Source organism: Loxodonta africana, chromosome 5, assembly GCF_030014295.1.
Source record: "Loxodonta africana isolate mLoxAfr1 chromosome 5, mLoxAfr1.hap2, whole genome shotgun sequence".
NCBI lineage: Eukaryota > Metazoa > Chordata > Mammalia > Proboscidea > Elephantidae > Loxodonta > Loxodonta africana.
The window spans coordinates 114,527,501-114,551,384 of NC_087346.1; the positions used below are offsets into that span (position 1 = coordinate 114,527,501).

General features: G+C 38.6%; 1 protein-coding gene across 1 annotated transcript in view; it reads right to left on the minus strand.

Moving 5' to 3' along the window:
- GRXCR1 (glutaredoxin and cysteine rich domain containing 1) overlaps positions 1-23,884 on the minus strand; it is a 162,160-nt gene that overhangs the window by 79,982 nt on the left and 58,294 nt on the right. The window contains exon 2 of the mRNA XM_003411324.3: positions 74-316. Coding sequence (XP_003411372.3) covers positions 74-316 — 243 coding nt within the window. The remainder of the gene's footprint in view (positions 1-73; positions 317-23,884) is intronic.

Below are 23,884 nucleotides of genomic sequence, written 5' to 3' on the forward strand. Positions count from 1 at the left end.
GGCTTATTGATTTCTATCAACAGTGGTTGAATTCAATGAAAAAGCAGCAGATTTTCCTTAGCAAAGTACTTACCCCAAGGTAATTGCCATCGATGAACACGACAGGGAGGGATGGAGCTTCAGAAACCCGTCGGCATCGTTCATCTAACTCTTTCCCATAGTCACCATTCAAAGCTATGTTTTTCTCTTCAAATTTCACTCGATGATTTTGAAAGATCTTTCTAACCAGTTCACATCTCTCAAATGTTGTCCGTACCACGCGAAGGCAAGTGGTATAAATCACGACGCGGTCAAATTCTAGCTCAGTGGATGGTTGCTGAAGGGAAAACATTGTAGAGTAAATATGTTTGCGTTTACCCTCTTATATCCTACTGCTTTAAGACAGTTAACAAATTTCAGCGAGTGTCTTTTACATTAAAGTCATGCAGCAAAAGGGGAATGAATTCTGTATTTGTTGATTCTAAGACACGCCTTTTTACATTAGAACATCTGTAATTGGCATGGGGATAACAATCCACGTAGTTTAAATGATGTAACTTAGCCGATAGTATTTTTTGTTCCTGTCTCAGTAGCATATCAAATAACAGTACATCTTAAAATTGATAACGTCTCACATAAGATGCCATGTGCTGAAAATTGAACGGTTAAGTTATTTTTCTCATATTTTATGGGCATTGTCCTATTACTATATTTGGCTCAGACGAAAAACAAAGTATTCCACTGAATGTTCATGGTTAGCATTTAGCTAGCTGAAAATTCTAATTACTTATCTATTTACCAAACTTTATAGTATTTTGAGCCCCAGTTTCCTAGGAATAACAGACTTATAGGATTGTTCTGAGACTTAAGCAGCATAAGTTTACGTGCTCTGTTGAGTGACAGGGGTCCAGCAGGCAGTGAGAAAGCTCTGCCACAAGGAATCCAAGACGGAGTGGTCCAGAGGGAGCACACAGCAAACAATAAACACAAAAGCGGGTTTTGGATGAAAACCAAACATAAGAAGGAAACAAGGAAAGAGATAAAACTACAACAGAGGCAAGCCACTCTGAAAACGAAGACAAAGCCTGTCTTCCCTGCATGAGAATCCTTTCTCACCTCTCCTGCTAAATCAGAAATCAGTGGCTACCTTCATGAGAAACTCTGCCCAGCACTGCTGGACTGCACTAAAGGACCAGATCAGGTAGGCGCTGACATCATCAGGAAAGCGCCTCTTCTTCCATATCACGTTCTTACCTGAAGGAGACTGAACAGAATACAACTACACCATGTGATCAAGAGCTACGTGAGTCTGCACATGGCTACAGTCGTTAAAACACAACCACAAGACTTCCAAACTTTTGCAAAGGCAAATCTTTGATTAGAAACCATTCCCAGAGGCTAAGCACTAGAACCAGAAAGTAATATACTACTGTCGTTGTTATTTTTAGTTCCTGTTAAATTGACTGTGACTCAAGAGACTTCATGCACAGCAGAACTAAACATTGCCTGGTTCTGTGCCATCTTCATGACTGTTGGCATGCTTGAGTCCACTGTGTATTTTGAGTTCCTTCCAACCTGGGGGGCTCATTTTCCAGGACTGTATCAGACAATGTTCTGTTGTGACCCATAAGGTTTTCACTGGCTAATTTTCAGGACTAGATCACCTTTCTTCTTAGTCTGTCTTAGTCTGGAAGCTACCCTGAAACTTGTATACCATGGGTGGTCCTACTGGTATTTGAACAAACAGTGACGTAGCTTCCAGCTCATAGCAACGCTCAAGCCACCATAGTACGACAAAATGACAGAAAGGTAGTGGAAGTAATATAATAAGTTCCATTATTTTATATTCAATGAAATCAGACCACTTCGTGGAAATAAAAGTGTGGAGAGAGTAGTAGAAAGACCCAAGTCATGAAAATGAAAATACAATGACCTCCACTTCACCGAGAGAGAATTTTTTTTTTTTCCTGGTATAAAGTTTAGAACTTAAGTTGAAAACCCAGAGGCCTGGAAGGGTCAAGCTATGATAAATGCTGAGTCAGGCCAGGAGTAGAAGAGACTGGGAGAGTGTGGTCTGAAAAGGAAAAACATTACTCAGCTCCAGACAATTGCTTGTTTGCAGGCATATTGACACCAGTGTCATCAGAAATGATTATTTTAAATAGAAGTTCAAAACCTAAGTTTGTATAGGAAAACTTCTAATTTAACCTAAGGGGCCTTTAAAATAAGAGAATAGGAAATCTCTGAAGGCTTTTAAGGAGGGTAGAGGGGTGGCACAGAATCAGGTTTACATTTCAAAAAGGTAAGTGGGGCAGGATCAATGCATATGGTTGCACAAAATGTCACCGCACAGACCTAGGGAGTGCCATTTGCAACACAGTCTAATTGAATGGTGCCCCCAGGGTTGTGTAGTCCGTAACTTGAGCTATCAGACTCAGCCTCATTTCCAAGTACCCTAGTCTGGGGACTGAGACTGAACGTGGGGTAATTCTGTGGTATGAAATACGGTGATACATTAGAATAGGCTATTAAGTAAAACCTTTTTAAGAATATTTTAACACGCAATTATTGGTATGGTTTAAAAGCATATCCTCCTAAATGCAGATCTCTGTCAGATGATTTCTCAAGGTCATTTTCAATTTTATTATATGAATTTTAAAATCGTATTTTCTTTGGAAAAAAAAGAAGTCTTCTACATGTGCTTAAGATTTTTTTTCCATCGAAACAGACTTATCAAAGCATCTGGCCAGATCTAAAAATAGTCTCTCTATGGTTAACTGTCCCTCAGCTCTCTTCCTGAGGGTTACCATGGGAATAGCATAATGAAGGATGGAAGGATTCAAGACAGCTCTGAGAAGCCATTGGGATTTGCAGCCTGCTTGTTCAGAGAGAGCTGACCTAGATGGTAATAAAGGCAAGCCGTTACTTCCTTCCTGCTGATTAAAAAAATGAATCTTAGGGATACCCTGAAGATTCACGGTAACCTGCAGCAAACAATGACATGTTGGAAAGGGAAAGACAGAAGTTGCTATAAAGGAGACTAAACAAACAAAAAGTTGCCATCAAGTTGATTCCAACTCGTGGTGACCCCACATGTTACAGAGTAGAACTGTGCTCCAGAGTGTTTTCTTGGCTTTAATCTTTATGGAAGCAGATTGCCAGGCTTTTCTTCTGCAGCACAGCTGAGTGGGTAGGTTTGAACTGCCAACCTTTAGGTTAGTAATCAAGCACAAATCATTTGTGCCACCCAGGGACCTTAAATGAGACTAAGGGGAATGAAATGTTCTCAGTCTGTATCTTTTCCTGCAATGTTGTTGTTGTTGTTGTTGTGTGCCTTTGGGGCAATTCTAACTCATAGCAACCCTATAGAACAGAGTAGAACTGCCCTGTAGGGTTTCCAAGTAGCAGCTGGTGGATTCAAACTGTCCACCTTTTGGTTAGCAGATTGAGCTCTTAACCCCTTCGCCACCAGGGCTCCTGTCCAGCAATAGCCACTGTAAAACAGTAAATTATTTGATCACCTGGTCATCTTGGAACAATTCTGGACCATCCCACACCCATTGCAACTGCCCCTGGAATTCAGACCAAGAATTAGCTCCCACGCCTCCCCCATAGAGCATCTCATAGAAGAGGCTCAACACCTCAGGCTGAAGGAAATCCAGTGAGTCATTTCCATTGACCCTTTGCCTATCCAGTCCAGTACTGTTTTGAAAAGACCTCCTGAAATAAACCTTCTAGCTTTGTCCCAAACCCAGTGCCTTAGTATATGACCCCAAATCAACAAGAACCTAGGACCCTCCAGACTATGCCAGTCCTCAAGCTTTAAGCAAAAATTGAAAATAAAATAAACTTTTTTTATTTTGCCCCCAAACTAACCAAACCAAATCCAGTGCCATCGAGTGGATTCCGACTATAATACATAAATTGACACAGAATGCTATAGAAATTTACATTTACTTAATCCTCACAATTTATAAGGTATTCCTGTTTTATTTTATGGATCTAAAAACCTAGGCTCAGAGAGGATAAGTGCCCTAGGCAAGGTGACAGAGTTAAATTTCAGCTGAGTTAAAAAACTGGAACCCAGGTGAGCACCAATCTCAAGTCTCTTTGCTTACCACAGAAGCAAGCCAAACCACTGAACCACTCACTATCCTTTTGCTACCCCTTCCCCACAATAAAGCTGTTGCCAAACCACAAGTTGCTATAGATCTGACTCATTGCCCGTGAGATAATGACTGTGATTTAAAGAGGCTTGTGTCTTCACTAAATCATGCTCTCACACTCGACAGTAAGTTACATCACCCAAGGGCCATAAAACAAGTTTTCTTTTTTTTTTTTGGTCTTAAAGAATTCCTGTGAGATGAACAAGGTGGAGAGATCTTTTTCTCCTCTATCTGAAGGCAAGGAAGTGAAGTGATTAGCTCATACAGCAAGTCAGAAGGCAAACTTGGACTAGACCCAGATTTCTTGATTATCAGGCATTGGGCCAACCTGACTCCAGGTACCATAATTTTAAATAGCAGAGGCGTGACTGTGGAAGCAAGGCTGTGGGCCTTTGTAAAAAGCAGGAAATTTTACATATATCATTCTCTCTCCCTCTCCATAGACCATTGTTGTTGAGTCGATTCCAACTCATAGTTACCCTATAGGACAGGGTAGAATTGCCCCAACCCCTGTAGTTTTCTGCATGCTATGAGTTATAATTTTTAAATTTAAATAAATAATTAATTTTTTAATTTAAATAAATAAATAAACCCCTGGCACCCTTGCTCTCAAATCACCTCTTGAATTCTTATTCTTGTACTTAAAGTGATTTTAAAACCCACTTTACCATTACCTGGGTTTTCTCTCAGCTTATTTACTGGCCCTGTTTCCATTCTAACTACACTCCCTACTCATCTGTAAAGGTGGATAGTGATTTTCTATGCCACGTTGTCTCTCCTCTACTCTGACCACAAAACACCCAGGGGAACTTCTCATGCCGCCCCCCATAAGACACAAATCATAAAGTTTATTATAAAACATTTATCACACAATCACTGCAAATTTGTATGATGTTCTGGGGGCTGCAAAGGGAACTTTACATGTGCAATTTTCATTAAACCCTAGGAGATGAGAATTGTTATCCAGATTACAGATGAGGATAACTAAGCTTTAGAAATAAATTTATTGTGTCCAGATAAATCAGGAGGGAAAGAACTAGAATTTGAACCTGGGTCAGCTCCTCAGTTCTTGCTCTTTCCACAGGAAAATGCTACAAATCCCTCTTAGATACAGCTAACCAATGGGCCATACTGTCCTAGGACTACCTGTTGTTGTTGAGTCACCTCCAACTCATAGCAAGCCTCTAGAACAGAGTAGAACTGTTCCCATAGGGTTTCCAAGGCTGTAGTCTTTAAGGAAGCAGACTGCCACATCTTTCTCCTGCACAACAGCTGGTGGGTTTGACTGCTGAAATTTCTGTTAGCAGACACTTTACCACTTAGCCACCAGGGCTCTTTGTACTAGGACTGAGTGGTGAAATGTACTGTGGAGGGACTGTCACAGGAATGCCGCAGAAATCTCCCTTGCTCACTCCTCCACTTTGTTCTAATCTCTGGTTAAGGTTGTGTGTCAACTTGGCTGGGTCATGATTCTCAGTGGCTAGGCAGTTAACGATGTACTTTGGTAGCTATATAATGATGTAATCACCTCCATAATGAGATCTGATATAATGTAATCTCCTCCATGACGAGATCTGCTGTGAACAGCCAATCAGTTGAAAGGGAGTTTCCTTGGATATGTGGCCTGCATCTGATACATGCGGACTTTCTGGCAAAGCTCTCTGGCTTTTACTCGCTCTGGATCCTGCAGCTAACCTCTGGTTCTTGGCACATGAGCTAGCAGCTTACCAGCAGATCTGGGTATCCTCAGCCCTGCAGCTACATGTGTCAGGAGGAAGCCCCCAGCCTGACCCATGGACTTGGGACTTTCCAGCCTCTACAACCACATGAGCCATTTCCTTGATATAAATCTCTCTTTCTCTCTCTGTATGTATGTATAATGTATATGCTTTACTGGTTTTGCTTCTCTAGAGAACCCAGCCTGAGACACCTCCTCAGGCAGACTCCCCTGATTACCCTGTGGAAAATAGCTCTATCCTCTTCCCCAGTTATTTTCTTTAGAGTACCTAGTACTGACATTGTATTGTGTAGGTTTATTGGCTTATTGTCTGTCCTCATGAGTAAAATACAACCCCAATGAACCTGGGACTTACTTTTGCTCACTAGAGCTAAGAACCCAGAACACAATCTGGTGCATATTATGTGCTTATTAAGTACCTTCTGACCTGCTTTTCATGCATTTAATTAGAACTTAACTTGACTCTGCTTCTTAAAAAAAAAAATTTTGCTTCTTAGAAACTGGATAATCTTGGATCTCTTTTAGCATCTGCTTTCTCCTTTGTAAAGTGGAACACTAATACCTACTTCATGGAGATTTGTGAGGATTAGGCGATTTAATGAATGGAAAAATCCTTAGCATAGAGCCTGAGGCATAATAAACACTCAATAATGGTATTTTTTTTAATCAAATCACTATCATTATTATATGTTATTGACACACACAACACCAACATTAATACCACCACCATTATCACTGTAACCAAAAAGTCAAAATCCACAGGCATCATCAACCTCATATATTTGAATGTCAAAGTTTAACTTTAAAATTATACAACCATAAAAAAAAAAAAAAGGCTTGATGAGTAAAATTGTCACTCATATTTGGTTGGGGTACATGACCAATTCTAAGAGTGAAAACAAGTTAGAATCAAGCAAACATATGACTGGTCATAAAAATCCCTCCTTTTTCAAATTCAGGTGCCACCTATGCAACAGGAAAGAAACGCATGGATGTAATCTCTGCATGCAAGGATTTCTGTAGAGAGTGCTTGCTGTTTTCCTAAGACTCAAACATGGGGGCTGTGGCGATTTAGTGCTAGAATTCTCCCCTTCCATGCAGAAGACCCAGGTTTGACTCCCAGCCAATGCGACACATGCACAGCCACCACCCGTCTGTCTGGAGGCTTGTGTGTTGCTATGACGCTGAAGATGCTTCAGCGGAAATTACAGACTAGGACAGACTAGGAAGAAAGGCCTGCACAGGACCGTACAGCATTTTGTTCTATTATATGGGGTTACCGTAAGTTGGTGGCAAACTTGAGGGCAACTAACAACCACAGATGCTGCCTCTGCAGCACATCTACGCTAATGGAAATGGAAGTGCCCTACAACCCGGCCATGGAGATCTTAGAAGGAGGTAGCAGACCTGCTGACTCAGCATCAATCAAGCACAAGGAGGTTTCACAAGAAAATATAGATTTTTGTCCTCTCTTTATAAAGCAGAGACTATGACAACACTAGCCTTGTTGCATTCCTGCATGGAGACAATAACTGGAGCTTTGCAGCAGCTTTAAATGAAGTACATCTCTCGATGCCACATTTTATATCATTCCATTATGCCAAGACTGTTTCATTCATTAACGTTGTCTGCACTGCCCCTTTAGATTTGAGTTTGTGGAGTCTCACCTAGACTAGCGTGTCCATGTGCATACACTTCATATGTGAGGAGGCTAAGAGCCACACGGTTTAATTATCTGAATGAAACATTTCTTTGGGAAGCAACACATTGCAGTGGAAAGAAGACTCATCTTGAGCTGTGGCTTTGGCACTTCATGGCTGTTTGACCTCAGCAAATAACTTCTCTGAGTCTTAGTTTCTCTGGTCTCTAGTATGGGAATAGCTATAATTTAGCCCAAGTGGGACTTGTAGGATCAAATGTAAAGTGCATCTAAAGCACATTGTAATTATAAAACTTTATAAACATGCCAGCTATCTCAGCACCCAAAGTCACGCATCCTAGGGAGTAGGATCTAATGCAGATATCTCTTCCTGCAACCACTTTACTACCAAACAGAGGTATCATTCTTCTAATATGAATACTTTGCCTTCTAAAGAAATCATCACACACGTATTTGAGATTTTGCTCATATCTGCAGACAAATTGATACAGAGGCAATTGTCAAAATCACCATATTCAGGGGCATCCAACCCCCAAAGTAATGCGTTTACAGCAGATTAAAGCCAGGCGGCAAATGAATCAGGAACAGCCTGCAAATGGAGACATTTAGAAAAAGTATTTTTCCTCCTGTCCTTTGAAAGATCCAAGTTGCAAGGCCAGAAGAAAAAGGGGTTATAATGTCAAACATTAGGATCAGAGTAAGTGCTTAGATAGTCCTCACCTTGACCATTTTCATAACACCCTGGTGTTCTTTCTTAAAAGGAAAGGTGTACTCTCTTCCACTGTTTTATATATATATATATATATATATATACACACACACACACACACATATACATATATGACAGCACACAACATATGTGCATGTGTGCCATCAAGTCATAGTGACCCTGTATGACAAAGTAGAACTGCCCACATAGAGTTTCCTAGGCTGTAATCTTTACAGAAGCAGGTTGCCAGCTCTTTTTTCCCATGGAGCAGCTGGAAGATTTAAACCACTGACCTATTGGTTAGTAGCTGAGCGCTTAACCATTGCACCACCAGGGCATGTGCTCTCTTTCTCTATGTGTGCGTATACCTATCTACATCTATTTATATAATATACACATACATACATATATGCATATACATATATATGTATGTATCTATATAAAGGAGCACTGGTGGCACAGAGGTAAAGCAATCAGCTGCCAAGCTAAAGGTCAGTCGTTTGAACCCACCGACTGCTCTGCAGGAGAAAGATGTGGCATTCTGCTCCTGTAAAGATTTACAGCTTTGGAAACCGTATGGGACAGTTCTACTCTGTCCTATAGGGTCACTATGAGTCAGAATCAACTCCACAGCAAGAGGTTGTGTGTGTGTGTGTGTTATATATATGTGATTAATAATATATGTAATATTAAACAATAAAAGATCAAAATTATCCTTGATTCTCTGCATCAAAGAAAATGTCTTAATAATTAGCTAAATGTAATTAATACATTCTAGTAGATTTGCGTATAAGAATCTACTATTTTTACAGGACTTGAAATACTTGCATCTCATCCTTGCTTGATACTTTCATACATTTCAGTGTGACAACAAGAAGTGATCTCAGTCTCTGTGGAATTCTCAGGATGGACTGAGAACTGAGAGCAATAAAGCCAGTGAAAACTCAGAAGTCTAGAAATTGGGCCCAGCCTCAGGCAAATCCCCATACTGGTCTCCTCCTCAGGAGGACTATGCTGATGTCATGATCTCACCTAAATATGCTATTCTCCAGATTCTGTCACTGCATCCAAGAGAAGTAACTGCTGGAGAGCATTTATGGGAAGTTGGGCGGTTGGCACATGAAGCTGATTCACATGTTTTAGAAGTCCTTTAATCCTATAAAGTAGGTACTATCAATACCTTAACTTTACAGCTGAAGAAACTGAGGCACAGAGGAGTATGTGACAAATGAAGTCAGACAACTAGCAAATGATGGAGCTAGGATTTATTCCAGTAAATCATAGAACTCAAATATTTATATAACCCTTTTAGCCATGAGTCATGTACTGACTCTGTATGAACCTATTTATATAAACCGCACCTCATATGATAGAGAAGAAGAAGCTAAAGGGATAGTGTCATGAATTGAATTATGTCCCCCCAAAAATGCGTGTATCAATTTGTCTGGGCCATGATTCCCAGTATTGTGTGATTTTCATATATGTTGTAAATCCTGTCTCTATGATGTTAATGAGGGCGATGGATGGCAGTCGTATTAGTGAGGCGGGACTCAACCTACAAGATTAGATTGTGTTTTGAGGCAATCTCTTGAGGTATAAAAGAAAGAAGTGAGCAGAGAGATGGGGGGGGCGGTAGTCCTCGTACTACCAAGAAAGCAGTTCCAGGAGCAGAGCTTGTCCTTTGTACCCAGGGTCCCTGTGCAGAGAAGCTCCTGCTCTGGGGGAAGATTGATGAGAAGGCCAACAAAAAGAGAAAGGCTTTCCCTGGAGCTGACACCCTGAATTTGGACTTTTAGCCTACTTTACTGTGAGGAAATCAATATCTCTTTGTTAAAGCCATCCACTTGTGGTACTTCTGTTATAGCAGCACTAGATGACTAAGACAGAGAGAGACAGGATTTATGAATTCTAAAGATTCATAAATATATAGAAAGATTTTTAGGTGCATAATGTATTAGTTTCCTGTTGGTGCTGTAAAAAATTACCATGAATTCAGTGACTTAAAACAACACAAATTTATTATCGTACAGCTCTGGAGATCAGAAGTTCTAAATAGGTTTCCCTGGGCCAAAATTAATATGTCAGCAGGGCCATGCTCTACCCAGAGGCTTGGGGTGGAGCGGGGAGATTTGTTTTTCTGCCTTTTCCAACATCTAGAGCCTACCTGCATTCCTTAGCTCGTGGCCCCTTCCTCCATCACTCCAATCTCCACTTCTGTCATTGCATTTACTCTCTGACTCTGACCAAGACTCTTGTAACTATAGTGTGGCCACCCAGCTAACCCAGGATAAGCTGACCATCTTGAGATCCTTAACTCAATCACATCCTCAAAGTTTCTGTTGCCGGGCAAGGTAAGAAACTCACAGCTTTCAGAAAATTTGGACATGGACATCTTTGAGGTGCCAGTATTCAGACTACCACAGATAGACAGATTCTAAGGTACTGGAATAATAGCTACATGAACAAAAGGACTTCAAGTTACACAACGGTAAGCAGAAAAGGAACCTGGAGATCATCTGGTCCAACCTGAGCAAATAGATGGCAATGTCAAGAACACACTCAAACTTTTGCTCACCCATCTAGATCTTCATCATTGTTCTTATCAGCTTGCTGTATAAACACCAGTTGAAGGTAATTCTACAAACGTAGGCATGAAACACATTGTTCTTCTAAGACCCTTGACACAATCATTTATGAGTAGTACTTTTCTCCAAGTTCCAAGTTGCTACTTAGGAAATGGAAAGAGTATTGAAAAAGCAAGGGCGTTAAAGGAGGAGGACTTGCCTGTTATTATAAATCTAGGCTGCCTCATCTCTCTTTTGTTATTCATTTCTACCTCTTACCTGACAATCAGCTGTGCCTACAGTTGTCAAGTAATCCTTAGAGATTGCTGTGAAAACCAGACAGAAAGCATGGCTAAATGAGGGGGTACTTAGCCTTACTCTAAAAGGAAAAGAAAAATGAAAATGTTTGAAATGTCCACAAAAAGCCAGAAGCTGAACTTGTCTGTGTGCTATGTGGAGGAATCGATCTACTTTGTCAGTTTAGCTTCAAAGAGAACAAACAACCCTAAGATTTCAAGAGGAAGAAAAACATTACCTTCCCATTTCCTCTGAAATTTCCCCAAATTAGGTTCCTTTAACAAAAGCAACTAAATTGTGAGGTGCACAAAGCATAGCAAACAGATGTGCAATGTAATACTCAAAACCCTAAAAATCACGTTTATTTTCTAGCAAATGCTATACCATTTGGGATGACTGAGATAATTTTGCAAAGGAGTTTAACACTTATTATTGATTTTCCATTCAAGTAAGAACTGGCCATATTGACCAAACAAGCCTGACTATAGTGTTATTCATGAGGAAGAAGATAAAATTGTTTCTGGAAATGTTCTTCATGAGATTCTGCTTGGTTTAATACCACCTTATCAGAGCTTATCATTAGATTTTGGAAGTTCTGCCATTAGTAAAGGAATCTAACAAAAATACTGAGCAAAACGAGTCCCACTAAGGGGCAGATTTTAGCTTGAAAGGGCACTAGTCATTAACCAATCAACAGCAGGAAAAGAAAAAGCATTCCTTGAACAAATTTTATGCTCCAGAACTATATCAGATTAATTTATTTCAGAGCTTTGAACTAGTTCACTCCAGTTCAAATCCCTGCTGAGAATTTACATTTCTAAACAAGTTCTCTGTTGAGAATTTGCACTTCCGCCCCAGATATACTGAACCAGAAGCTACTTTTAATAAGATCCCCAGGTGATTCTTATGTATAACTTCCTGGGAACTTGTTAGAAATGCAAATTCCCAGCAGGGCTTCCAAGTAGAACAAACTAGTTTGAAGCCCTGATTTATATGTTATTGCTATAGTCCTACAGCATACTATAGGATAAATACTACGATTTCTTTCTCACTGACAAGGTAAAGGAGGCATAGGGAGATTAACTTGCTCAAGGTAAAAAAATCACAAATCTCTCTTCCCCATTGACATATATAACATCCGCCTTTCTACATTTTCTCCTACATGGCTGGCTGCTGCTTCTCCATGTTTAGCTGAGGTCACTTTTTCCCTAAGCATTTGGGTTCTTATGGGCTTTCATCTTGGTCCACTGGCATTCTCTTCCCTAGACGACCTCATACAAACATTCAACAGTTATTTAAAGGATGACAACCCCCAAAAAACATATTCTCAGCTCAGACTCCTCCACTGCAAGCCATACCTGAAGTCCAGCTATCTATGCAACATCTCATTTTGAATATACCCTATATACCTTGATTAGAATGCCTGTAGCTGACATCCTCATCCAAAGTCTAACCCACTAAACCTGCTCACCAAGTTGCCTAAAACCTGGGAGTCATCCTGAAACCTCTAGACCTTTCTGTCACCACCCCTCATGTAAATCAAGTGGTCCTGTCAATTCTACTTTTATATATGTATTTCATCCATGTCTACTTCCCTCTGTTCCCACTCCCACTACCCTAACTCAAGTCCTCATCATTTCTCACCTAGATTACAATCACCTCCTAACTGGCCATCTTGTTTCCAAAACAGGCCCTTTCTAATCCATTCTTTGGAGAGCTTATAAGTGTTTTATTTTTTTAAATAAAAATCTGAGTGTGTCATTCCTTGACATAAAATAATAATAAAAGATTTGCTTCCCATAACTTTGAGGGTAAAAGTCAAAATTGTTGTTGTTTTTATGCACTGTCAAGTCAATTCTAACTCATAGCAGTCCTATGCAGAACACAACAAAAAAACTGCCTGGTCCTTCACCATTCTCACAATCATTGTTATGTTTCAGCCCAGTGCTACAGCCAATTATGTCAATCCAGCTTGTCGAGGGTTTTCCCCTTTTTCGCTGACCCTCTCTTTTAGCAAGCACGATGTCCTTCACCAGGCACTGGTCCCTCCTGATAACATGCTCAAAGTCTGTGACTCAAAGTCCCGCCATACTTGCCTCCAAGGACCACCCTGGCTGTACTTCTTCCAAGACAGACTTGTTCATTCTTCTGGCAATCCAAGGTATATTCATGATTCTTTGTCAACACCATAATTCAAGACATCAATTCTTCTTGGTCTTCCTTATTCATTGTCCAGCTTTTGCATGCATATAAGGTGATTGAATTTATCATGGTGTTATGGGTTGAATTGTGTCCCCCCCAAAAAATGTGTGTCAACTTGACCTGTTCATGATTCCCAGTATTGTGTGATTGTTCACCGTTTTGACATCTGATGTGATTTTCCTATGTGTTGTAAATCTTACCTCTATGATGTGAATGAGGTAGAATTAGTAGCAGTTACATTAATGAGGTAGAACTTACTTGAAAAGATTAGGTTGTGTTTTAAATCAATCTCTTTTGAGACATAAAACAGAGATGCGAGCAGGAAGACATGGGGACCTCATATTCCCAAAAAACAAGAACCAGGAGAGTAGTGTGTTCTTTGGACCCACTGAGAAGCTCCTCGACTGGGAAAGCTTGGTAACAAAGATCTTTCCCCAGAGCCAACGGAGACAGAAAGCCTTCCCCTGGAGTTGGCACACTGAATTCAGACTTCTAGCCTCCTAGAGTGTGAGAGAATAAATTTCTCTTTGTTAAAGTAATCCACTTGTGATATTTCTGCTATAGCAACACTAGATAACGAAGACCTATGGCTTGGGTTAGGTGCACCTTAGTCCTCAAACTGACATCTTTGCTTTTCAACACTTTAAACAGGTCTTTTGCAGCAGATTTGCCCAGTGCGATGCATTGTTTGATTACTTAACTGCTGCTTCCATGGGTGTTGATTGTGGATCCAAGTAAAATGAAATCTTTGACAACTTCAGTGTTTTCTCTGTTGATCATGATGTTATTTATTTGTCCAGTTGTGAGGATTTTTGTTTTCTTTATGCTGAGGTGTAATCCACACTGAAGGCAGTTGTCTTTCACCTTCAACAGTAAGTGCTTTAAGTCCTCTTCACTTTCAGCAAGCGAGGTTGTGTCATCTGCATACAAGTTGTTAATGAGTCTTCCTCCAATCCTGATGCCCCATTCTTTATATAGTCCAACTCCTTGGATTATTTGCTTAGCATACAGATTGAATAAGTATGGTAAATGAATTCAACTCTGACACATACCTTTCCTTACTTTAAACCACACAGTATTCTCTTGTTCTGTTAGAATGACTGCCTCTTGTTCTAGGTACAGATTCTTCATGCTCACAATTAAAAGTTCTGGAATTCCCATTCTTCACAATGTTACACATAATTTGTTGTGATCCACACAGTCGAATCCCTTTGCATAGTCAATAAAACACAGGTAAACATCTTTCTGGTATTCTCTGCTTTCAGCCAAGATCTATCTGGCATTAGCAATGATATCCCCTGTTCCAAGTCCTCTTCTGAATTCAGGTTTAATTTCTGGCAGTTCCCTGCCAATGTACTACCGCAGTTGCTTTTGAATGATCGTCAGCAAAATTTTACTTGCATGTGATATTGATATTTTTCGATAATTTTTGCGTTCTGTTGGATCACCTTTCTTTGGAATGGGCACAAATATGGATCTCTCCCAGGCAGTTGGCCAGATAGCTGTCTTCCAAATTTCTTGGCATAGACAAGTGGACACCTCCAGTGCTGCATCTCTTTGTTGAAATATCTCAGTTGGTGTTCCATCAATTCCTGGAGCCTTGTTTTCTGCCAATATTTTCAGTGCAGCTTGAACTTTTTCTTTTGATACCATCAATTCTTGATCATATGCTACCTATTGAAATGTTTGAAGGTTGACAAATTCTTTTTGGTACAGTGACTCTGCATTCCTTCCACCTTCTTTTAATGTTTCCTGAGTCATTCGATATTTTGCCCATAGAATCCGTCAAGGTTACAACTCAAGGCTTGAATTTTTTTATTCAGTTCTTTAAGCTTCAGAAATGCTGACCCTGTTCTTCCCTTTTGGTTTTCTAGCTCCAGGTCTTTTCACATTTCATTATAATATTTTACTTTGTCTTCTCAACAAGTAAAGCCCTTTGAAATCTTCTGTTCAGCTCTTTTACTTCCTCATTTCTTCTATTTGCTTTAGCTACTCTACATTCAAGAGCAAGTTTCAGAGTCTCATATGACATCCATTTTCACCTTTTCTTTCTTACCTGTTTTTTTAATGACCTTTTGCTTTCTTCATGTATGATGTCCTCGGTGTTATCCCACAACTTGTCTAGTCTCTGATCATTACTGTTCAATGAGTCGTATATATTCTTGAGATCTTCTCCAAATTTGGGTGAAATGCACTCAAGGTCATATTTTGGCTCTCATGAACTTGTTTTAATTTCCTTCAGCTTTGACTTAAACTTGCAAACAAGTAATTGTTGATTTGTTCTGCATTTGGCCACTGGCTTTATTATGACTGATGATATTTAGCTTTTCCATTGTCCCTTTCCTCAGAAATAATTGATTTGATTCCTGTGTTTTCCGTCCAGTGAGGTCCACATGTATAGTCGCCATTTATGTTGTGGAAAAAAACTATTTGCAGATGAAAAAGTTGTTGATCTTGTAAAATTCTATCATGCAATCTCAGGTATCATTTCTATTACCAAGGCCATATTTTCCACTACAGATCCTTCTCCTTTGTTTCCAACTTTTGCATCCCAATCACCAGTAATTATCTTAATTGCGTGTTTGATCAATTTCAGACTGCAGAAGTTGGTAAAATCTTCAATTTCCTCATCTGTGTCGTTAGTGGTTGGTGTGTAAATTTGAATAATAGCCATATTAACTGGTTGCCATATTAGCTAAGTCAAAATACTTAGCCTAACAAGCCCTGTTTGATATGGCTCCCACCTCCTTCCCTGGCCTTTCTTTCCGTACCACTCCCTACCATGCACTGATCATTTATTCCCAGATAAATAGCACCATCTCTAGGAAGCCTCCACCAAGCCTTACTTCAATGAGGTGTGGGCTGCTCATCTTCTGTAACCCCAGTACTCTCTCTGCATCACCCTTTCCTCCTCTACCACAAGGCTGTAATGTAGTTCCTGAGATCAAATTGTTGTGTTAATTTTGCATTCTTTATATGTGGTCCTCTGAAACATGATAATAGGTACTAAGCACATGTATGTTGAGTGAAGAACAAACTAGAATTTAAACCTAAGGTTGTCTGATCATAAAATTTGCTTATTTTCTACTGTAGTAGAGTTCATTGGCTTTATAGTATAATAATACAATATGGCATGACATAGGGGGAAATCAAGAAGAAAAGACAAACCTCAATGTGTTGTTTTTAATCCAGAATAAACAAACCAACAAAACCACACTAGTATAATACCAAAGTGATTATCACTTAAGGAAATATTTGCTGTGGGGTTTTTTTTTTTCTATTTCATTAACAAATTTTTGGCATACTCCAAAAAGATAGCTAATTTGCTCTTAATAAATAACTGAGGTGAAAATATAGGTTGTTGCTGTTGCTTAGCTGTTCCAATAGGTGTATATTACTGTAAGATAATCACGTAACACTTGCCTCTGATTAAATGGAAACCACATTGCCAGGCTAAAAGCAGCAAGCTGAGTGTTCCACAGCAGTCAAGTGAATTCCCAGAACTACATGATGCTGTCAAACAAATCACCAAAAGGACTCTCACTTGTCTTCATCTTATTGTTTTTAATAACTTATGGAGAAGAAAAGGGCCAGAAGGCTTGTCTTTACAATTAAAATGAAATAAAGTTCTAGTTTAATTCAAGTTCTTGACAATTTTAGAAACACTGGAGAGTCTGTGAAATGGTCCACAAATATATGTATTTATAAGAGAAGGTGAGATAAAAACAGGCTAAACATCTCCAAACCAGATCTTGGAATGGAGAGTATCATTATTCTCCATATCTCCATTAAGACGTAGTTAAATGCTTGTCTAGGTCTGTTAGCCGTGACTGAGGAAAGCCTAGCAAATTGACTTTTACAGTCATTCACCACCCATATTGTAGCATCTACTGAAATGGTAGGCAAAGAGTCTGTAAGAAAAACTCTAGTCTCTACAGAGGTCAATTGACAATCTCAACCCTGCATGTCACAGTCATTTCTTCAGCCAGACCTGGAAAGGAGAAAGCATATTTCTCTCTGGTTGCAAAGCTGTGAGAATAGGATTAGAATATGCCAGCCACAGTGTTCCCACCATTCTCAAATGTGGAGAAGATAGAAAGGAGGCGAGAAACAGAAATGAAAGACTGAAAGGATCTTGACAATGTTTCCACTTTCATTTCCCATCTCCATCACTTCCATGGCCCTGGTTTACCTATATAACTCATTAAATAAATTCCTCTTTCTGTGTTTGTTTGAGTTGGTCATGTTTCTGTCATGACCATCCAAGACACTGACTGACAGCATACCTAGGATTCCAGCAGGTTCAGTGAACCTTAGTGATTAAGGTTTTGCTCTCCAAAAATAAAAACCTTTCCAGAAACAGCTTTTTCTGTTATTAACTTCACTGGCTCTTGGTAGAAGACAGGGGAAAGGAGGTGGTAGTTTTCACAGACATGGGACATAAGCCAACCTCTGTACTCACATATCAACCAGGCTTGGATAGAATGAATGCAGACATCAGGAATGCCTGGCTAATTTCTTTCCTCCAAAATTCTGGTGATCATGGTATTAAACATTCTGAATTTGGAGGTAGAAGACCTAAGTTGTGAATTCCATCTCTGTTACTCTGTGGTAGATGACCTATGACAAATTGATTTATATATTCATAAAATAGGGACAAGGAGCCCTGGTGGGACAACATTTAAGCTTTCAATTGCTAACAAAAAGATTGGCTGTTCGAACTCACCCAGCAGCTCTGTGGAAGAAAGACCTGGCCATCTACTTCCATAAAGATTACAGTCAAGAAAACTCTATAGTTTTACCCTGTCACATGGGGTCACTATGAGCCAGAATTGACTTGAAGGCACCTAACAACAACAAAATAATTATATCCTACCTACACACCCATGAATGGAACAACAACATTTTCGACAACCATACATAAGGAACTGCTATTAATTACGAGCATTTCCCAAAACTTTTAGCCTTTGGTATACTTCCTATAAATCCCTCTCCTTGAACCACTCATCTACTTGCTGTCTTCCACTCAGAACTTCCTGCTCCTGATTTCCAGGTAAAGCAAAATTGGGAAGCAGAAGAGTGAAGTAATACAACAGGGAAAAGTGGAGTATAAGGATCTTGATTTGCATGCCCGCTCAAAACACATTCACATTTAAAATAATTTTAAAACACTGTGTTAACAAAATCTTTGATGTAAAGTGACTTGCCTGTGATCACACAGCCTAATTCAGCCCACAAGCTACTTTTGACTCTTACCTAGATGGTTTTTCAGGTACGTTCCAACCTTAACCATGTATGAGTCTAAAATTGCAAACAATAATAATTGAAGCCATCTTATAGCAAAGTTAATAATAATTGCTAACATTTATTTAATTAGTCCTGGTGGCACAATAGTTAAGTGCTCAGTTGCTGACCAAAAGATCAGCAGTTTAAACCACTAGCTGAGGGAAAAGATTTGGCTATCTGCTCCAGTAAAGATTATAGCCTAAAAAACCCTATAGGGCAGTTCTACTCTGTCCTATACAGTCACTATGAGTAGACTGAAGATGGCCACATAAAGAACCAATGAGTTTGGAGACAGGTCAACAGACCCTTCTGAAACTGTAATACAAAGATTAAAAAAAAAAAAGAACAGAAAATACAAACAAAAAGAACATCCAAGCACTGTACAATTTCAAAAGTTGTAACATATGAGTAATTGGTACACCAGAAGTAAAAGAAAGAGACAAAAGAGAAAAAATATAAATACATTTTTTATATTTTTGCTTCAAAAAAATATAAATATATATTTTTGAAGCAACAACTGCTGAGAACTTTCCAAAATTAATAGCAGACACCAAGCCCCAGATCAAATCCTGGAAACCCAGAGAAAATCAAGAAAGGATAAACACACATGCACACACAAAAAGTAGGCAAAAAGAGAGTGAAGTGAAATACTTATTGAATGAAGAAAAAAAATACCAACCTATAATTCTACATCCAGCTAAATTATCCTTCAAAAGTTAAAGAGAAATAAAGACTTTCTTAGACAAAAATTGACCTGCCTTGCAAGAAATGTTAAAGAAATTCTTCAGGCAGAAGTAAAATGATAATAGGTCAGAAACTTGAATCTCCATAAAGAAAGAATATCAGAAAAGAAATACACGGTAAAATAAAATATTTTACTGTTCTTATATTTATTTGATACAAATACAACTGTTTAAAGCAATAATACTAAATATGTATTTAATGGTTATAACATGAGGATAAGTGAAATGAATGACAGAAATGTCACAAGGGACAGGAGGAAAGATTGGGAATACTCTGTTACAAGGTACTTAAACTATATGTCAAGCAGTGTATAGTGTTCTTTGAAGGTCGATTTAGATTAGTTAAAAGTGTGTATTGTACATGCTATATGTGAATACTAGAATTGAAAAATTAAGTAAACTGATGACACAGGTGAGTGCCACGTTTCTCCCTGTTTACAGATGAGCAAAGGGAGGAAGCAAGAATGATCTAGGTGGTAATGAATTAAAGTTGGAGGTATTAGAATGAAGTCACATTTAGCTTTAGATATAGATAGTTATATATAGAAGTATTTATAGATATGTATATGTACACAGGTTAGTATAAACATGCACGTCTCCTTACACTGTGTCTTAGTTATACAGTGCTGCTAAAACAGATATGCCAGCAGTCTATGGCTTTAACAAACAGGGGTTTATTCTTTCACAGTCTAATAGGCTAGAAGTCTGAATGCAGGGTGCCAGCTCCAGGGGAAGGCTTTCTCTTTCTGTCAGCTCTGGAGGAAGGTCCTTGTCATCAATCTTTCCCTGATCTAGGAACTTCTCAGCACAGGGACCCTACATCCAAAGGGTGCAGTCTGCTCCTGGAACTACTTTCTTGGTGGTATGAGGTTCTGCTGTCCTCTGCTCATTTCGGTCTAATCTAATCTTGTAGATTGAGTCCTGACTCATTAACATAACTGTCTCTAATCCTGCCTTATTAACATCATAGAGGTAGGATTTACAACACATAGGAAAATCACATCAGATCCCAAAATGGTGGACAACCATGTAATACTGTGAATCATGGCCTAGCCAAAATGACACACATTTTTGGGAGATACAATTAATCTATGATATTCCACCCTTTGGCCCCCAAACACATTTTGGGGGGACACAATTCAATCCATGACATACTGTCAGCTGAGAGTGTTTAGAAACAATGGCACTTGAGTAGCAAAGAGAATACTAGCACCCAGAATTCCATTCTCCAACTAAAATGAACCAGAGCTCCTTAGAAAACAGGGCAATACTAAGACTGGGTCAGGAAATACACAAGATGAGCTTGGAGCATTTTGTACTGACAGAAAACAAGAAATAGTTTTAAAAAGAAGACTCTGATGTGAGCATGTTAAAGAGATATAAGGGTTAACTGAAAGAGTTTTCGATGACCAAAAGTGGAACAATTTGAACAACAAAATAAAGTGGAATTGGATTAGAACCCAAAGTGTAAAATAAATCTCTGGAATCCTTACTGATATGAACAAATGACTGGATAAATTAATAAATAAGGGAGAAGAGAAAAAAAGAAAAATCTCCCATGCAGATGAAATCCATATAATTTATGTAGATGCCCCACCCTCAAGGAGGTGGAACATAATTCCACACTTCTTGAGTGCAAGCTGTGGTAGTCTGGACTTCCTTCCAAAGAGTACAGTAGTACGGTATTGGGGAGAAGGGGTGGAATCACTGTACAGTGGACGAACATGACAAGTACTACTTCAGCCAGGCTATCACATTTGACATCAACAGTGATAAGACATGTTGAGAATGTGTATCCTTGATATATGTGATGAAAATGGCAGTTTACCTTTATGATCTTCTTCTCAAAAATATATAACACTGTGAGAAAATTTGCAAACAAATTTCAATTGAGGGACATTCCACAAAACACCTGACCAGTACTCCTAAAAGTCTCAAGGTCATCAAAACCAAGAAAAAGCTGAGAAACTAAAAGTAATGTGGTATTTTACATGGGATCCTGGAACCCGCCCCCCAAAAAAGAATAGAATATTAGCTAAAACCTGAGGAAATCTGAATAAAGTATGGGTATTAATTAATAATAATGTACTAATATTTGTTCATTAATTGTGACAAATGTAGAATGCTAATACATAAATAATAGGGGAACCTAAGTGTGAGGTATATGGGAACTGTTTATAGTATCTTTACCTTATTTCTGTAAATCAAAAACTATTATAAAATAAAGTTAACTGATCAAAACAGTCTGGTACTAGTATAATGATAGACATATAGATCAACTGAATAAAACTGAGATCTTAAAGTGTACATTATCTATGGTCAACCAATCTTTGATAGGGTGTTAAATCCATCAAATGGGGAAAAAACAGCCACTTTGTTTTTTTAATAAACCGTATAGGGACAACTGGCTTTCCACAAGCAAAAGAATGAAGATAGACCCATGTCACACACCATATATAAAAACTATCCCAAAATAGATTGAAGACCTAAATGAACAACCTAAAACCATAAAATTCTAGAAGAAAACATTGGAGTATTGCTTCAAGCCCTAGTTCTCAATCACAGATTCTTAGATACGACACCAAAATCATGGACAACAGAAGACAAAATAGATAAATCGGTTCTCATCCATGTTAAAGACTTCTGTACATCAAAGACTTTGTCAATAAAGTTAAGAGATAACCTACAGACTGGGAGAAAATTTTGCAGGACTATGTAACAGACAAGTGTCTAATATCCAGAATATATGAAGTACACCTACCAGTTAACAAGAAAAAGACAAACAGTGCAATGGAAAAATGGGCAAAAGACCAGAATAGGCATTTCACCAAAGAGGACATTCAAATGGCCTACAGTCACACAAAAAGATGTTCAACGTCTTCAGCCATTAGAGAGATGCAAATCAAAATTACAAAAATTACAATTCTCTCCCTCTTGGATGGCTAAGATATTTAAAAAAAAAAAAAACAGAAAATAACAAATGTTGGTAAGGATAGGGGGAAACTGAAACTCTCATCCATTGCTGGTGAGAAAAAAGAATGGTATAGCTATTGTGGAGACAATGTGGTGGTTCCTCAAAAAACTGAAAATATAAATACCACATGGCCCAGCAATCCCATTCCTGCCATGTATATCTAAGGTACTTGAGGGCAGTGATGCAAACAGACATATGTATGCAGTGTTCATGGCAGCACTATTCACTATAGCCAAAAGGTAGAAACGATCTTAAATATCCATCAATTGATTAATGAATAATCAAAATGTGGTACGTTGACACAATGGAATATTGCTCAGTTGGAAAGAAAAATGAAGTCCTGATACATACTACAACTGGATGAATCTTGAAGATGTTACGGTGAGTGAAATTAAGTCAATCACAAAAGAACAAATATTGTATGATCTCATTTATATAAAACGGCAAGAATAGGCAAATACGTAGAAACCAAAGTTTACTAGTAGATAGTAGAGGTGGAAAGGAGGGGAAAATGGGAGCCATTGTTTAAGAAGCAGTCAGTTTCTGTTTATGGTGATGGGAAATTTGGTACATATTATAAGTAATGGTTACACAACCAATTAATGTAATTGATATCATTATGCTTTATACCTGAAAAAACTTTGAATTGGCAAATGCTGTATTATATATTTTACAAAAAAAAAAAAAAAAAAAAGGAGAGAGCAGCTGCTAATGCTGCTTATGTACAATCAAATACCTCATGAAATTTGTTTTCTTGGTTTTGAGGTTTAGGATCATGATTTCATGGAGCATCCTAACCAATTAGCCTAACGTTTTTCAGTGCTTCTGTTCTACATCTTAGTTTGCTTCATTGTTGCTGAGGTCTTAAAATCTTGCAGGTAGCCATGCAAGCTACAACAATTGGCCTCTATTCACCTACAGTAGCAGAGGGAAAAGGAGAGTCAGAAATTGGAGGAGGAAATAGAATGCATGCCGGGTTGCCTCCATGAACAACTGTCTCCTAAACCATGAGACCAAAAGAACTGGATGGTCCCTTTACCACTACCGATCATAGTAATCAAAGATTCTTTGGAGGAATCCTGACCAAAAGGGGTAAAAATGTGGAACAGATTTCAACTTCTCCAAGAAATCCAGACTAGGAGGAGCCATTGAGGATGGATGAAGCCCTGAAACTTGCCCTGAGACAATCTTTAGACCTTAACCTTCAAACAAAAACTATCCCCTAAAGTCTTTTTTGAACCAAACAATAGTTTAGCTTAGTTAATAAAGTATGTCTGCCTCGAGCATTGTGCTCTTTTAAATAATTTTCTATGTGGTATCAAATTGACAACAGTAACTCAAAAAGGTAGATGTAAAGCCTAGGAGGTAGTAAGTTTATGTTGATGTTGGTAGAATAATTTGGAAAACTATAGCAAGAATACTTGAAGAATATAATCAGAGCCACTGAATTGAGCATGTAGAAATTGTTGAAATAGTGTATCTTTTGCTGTGTATATTTTCACCAATAAAGAAAATAAATTAAATTAAAAACTAATGAAAGAAAAAGCAAAAGGCCTATAAACAAGA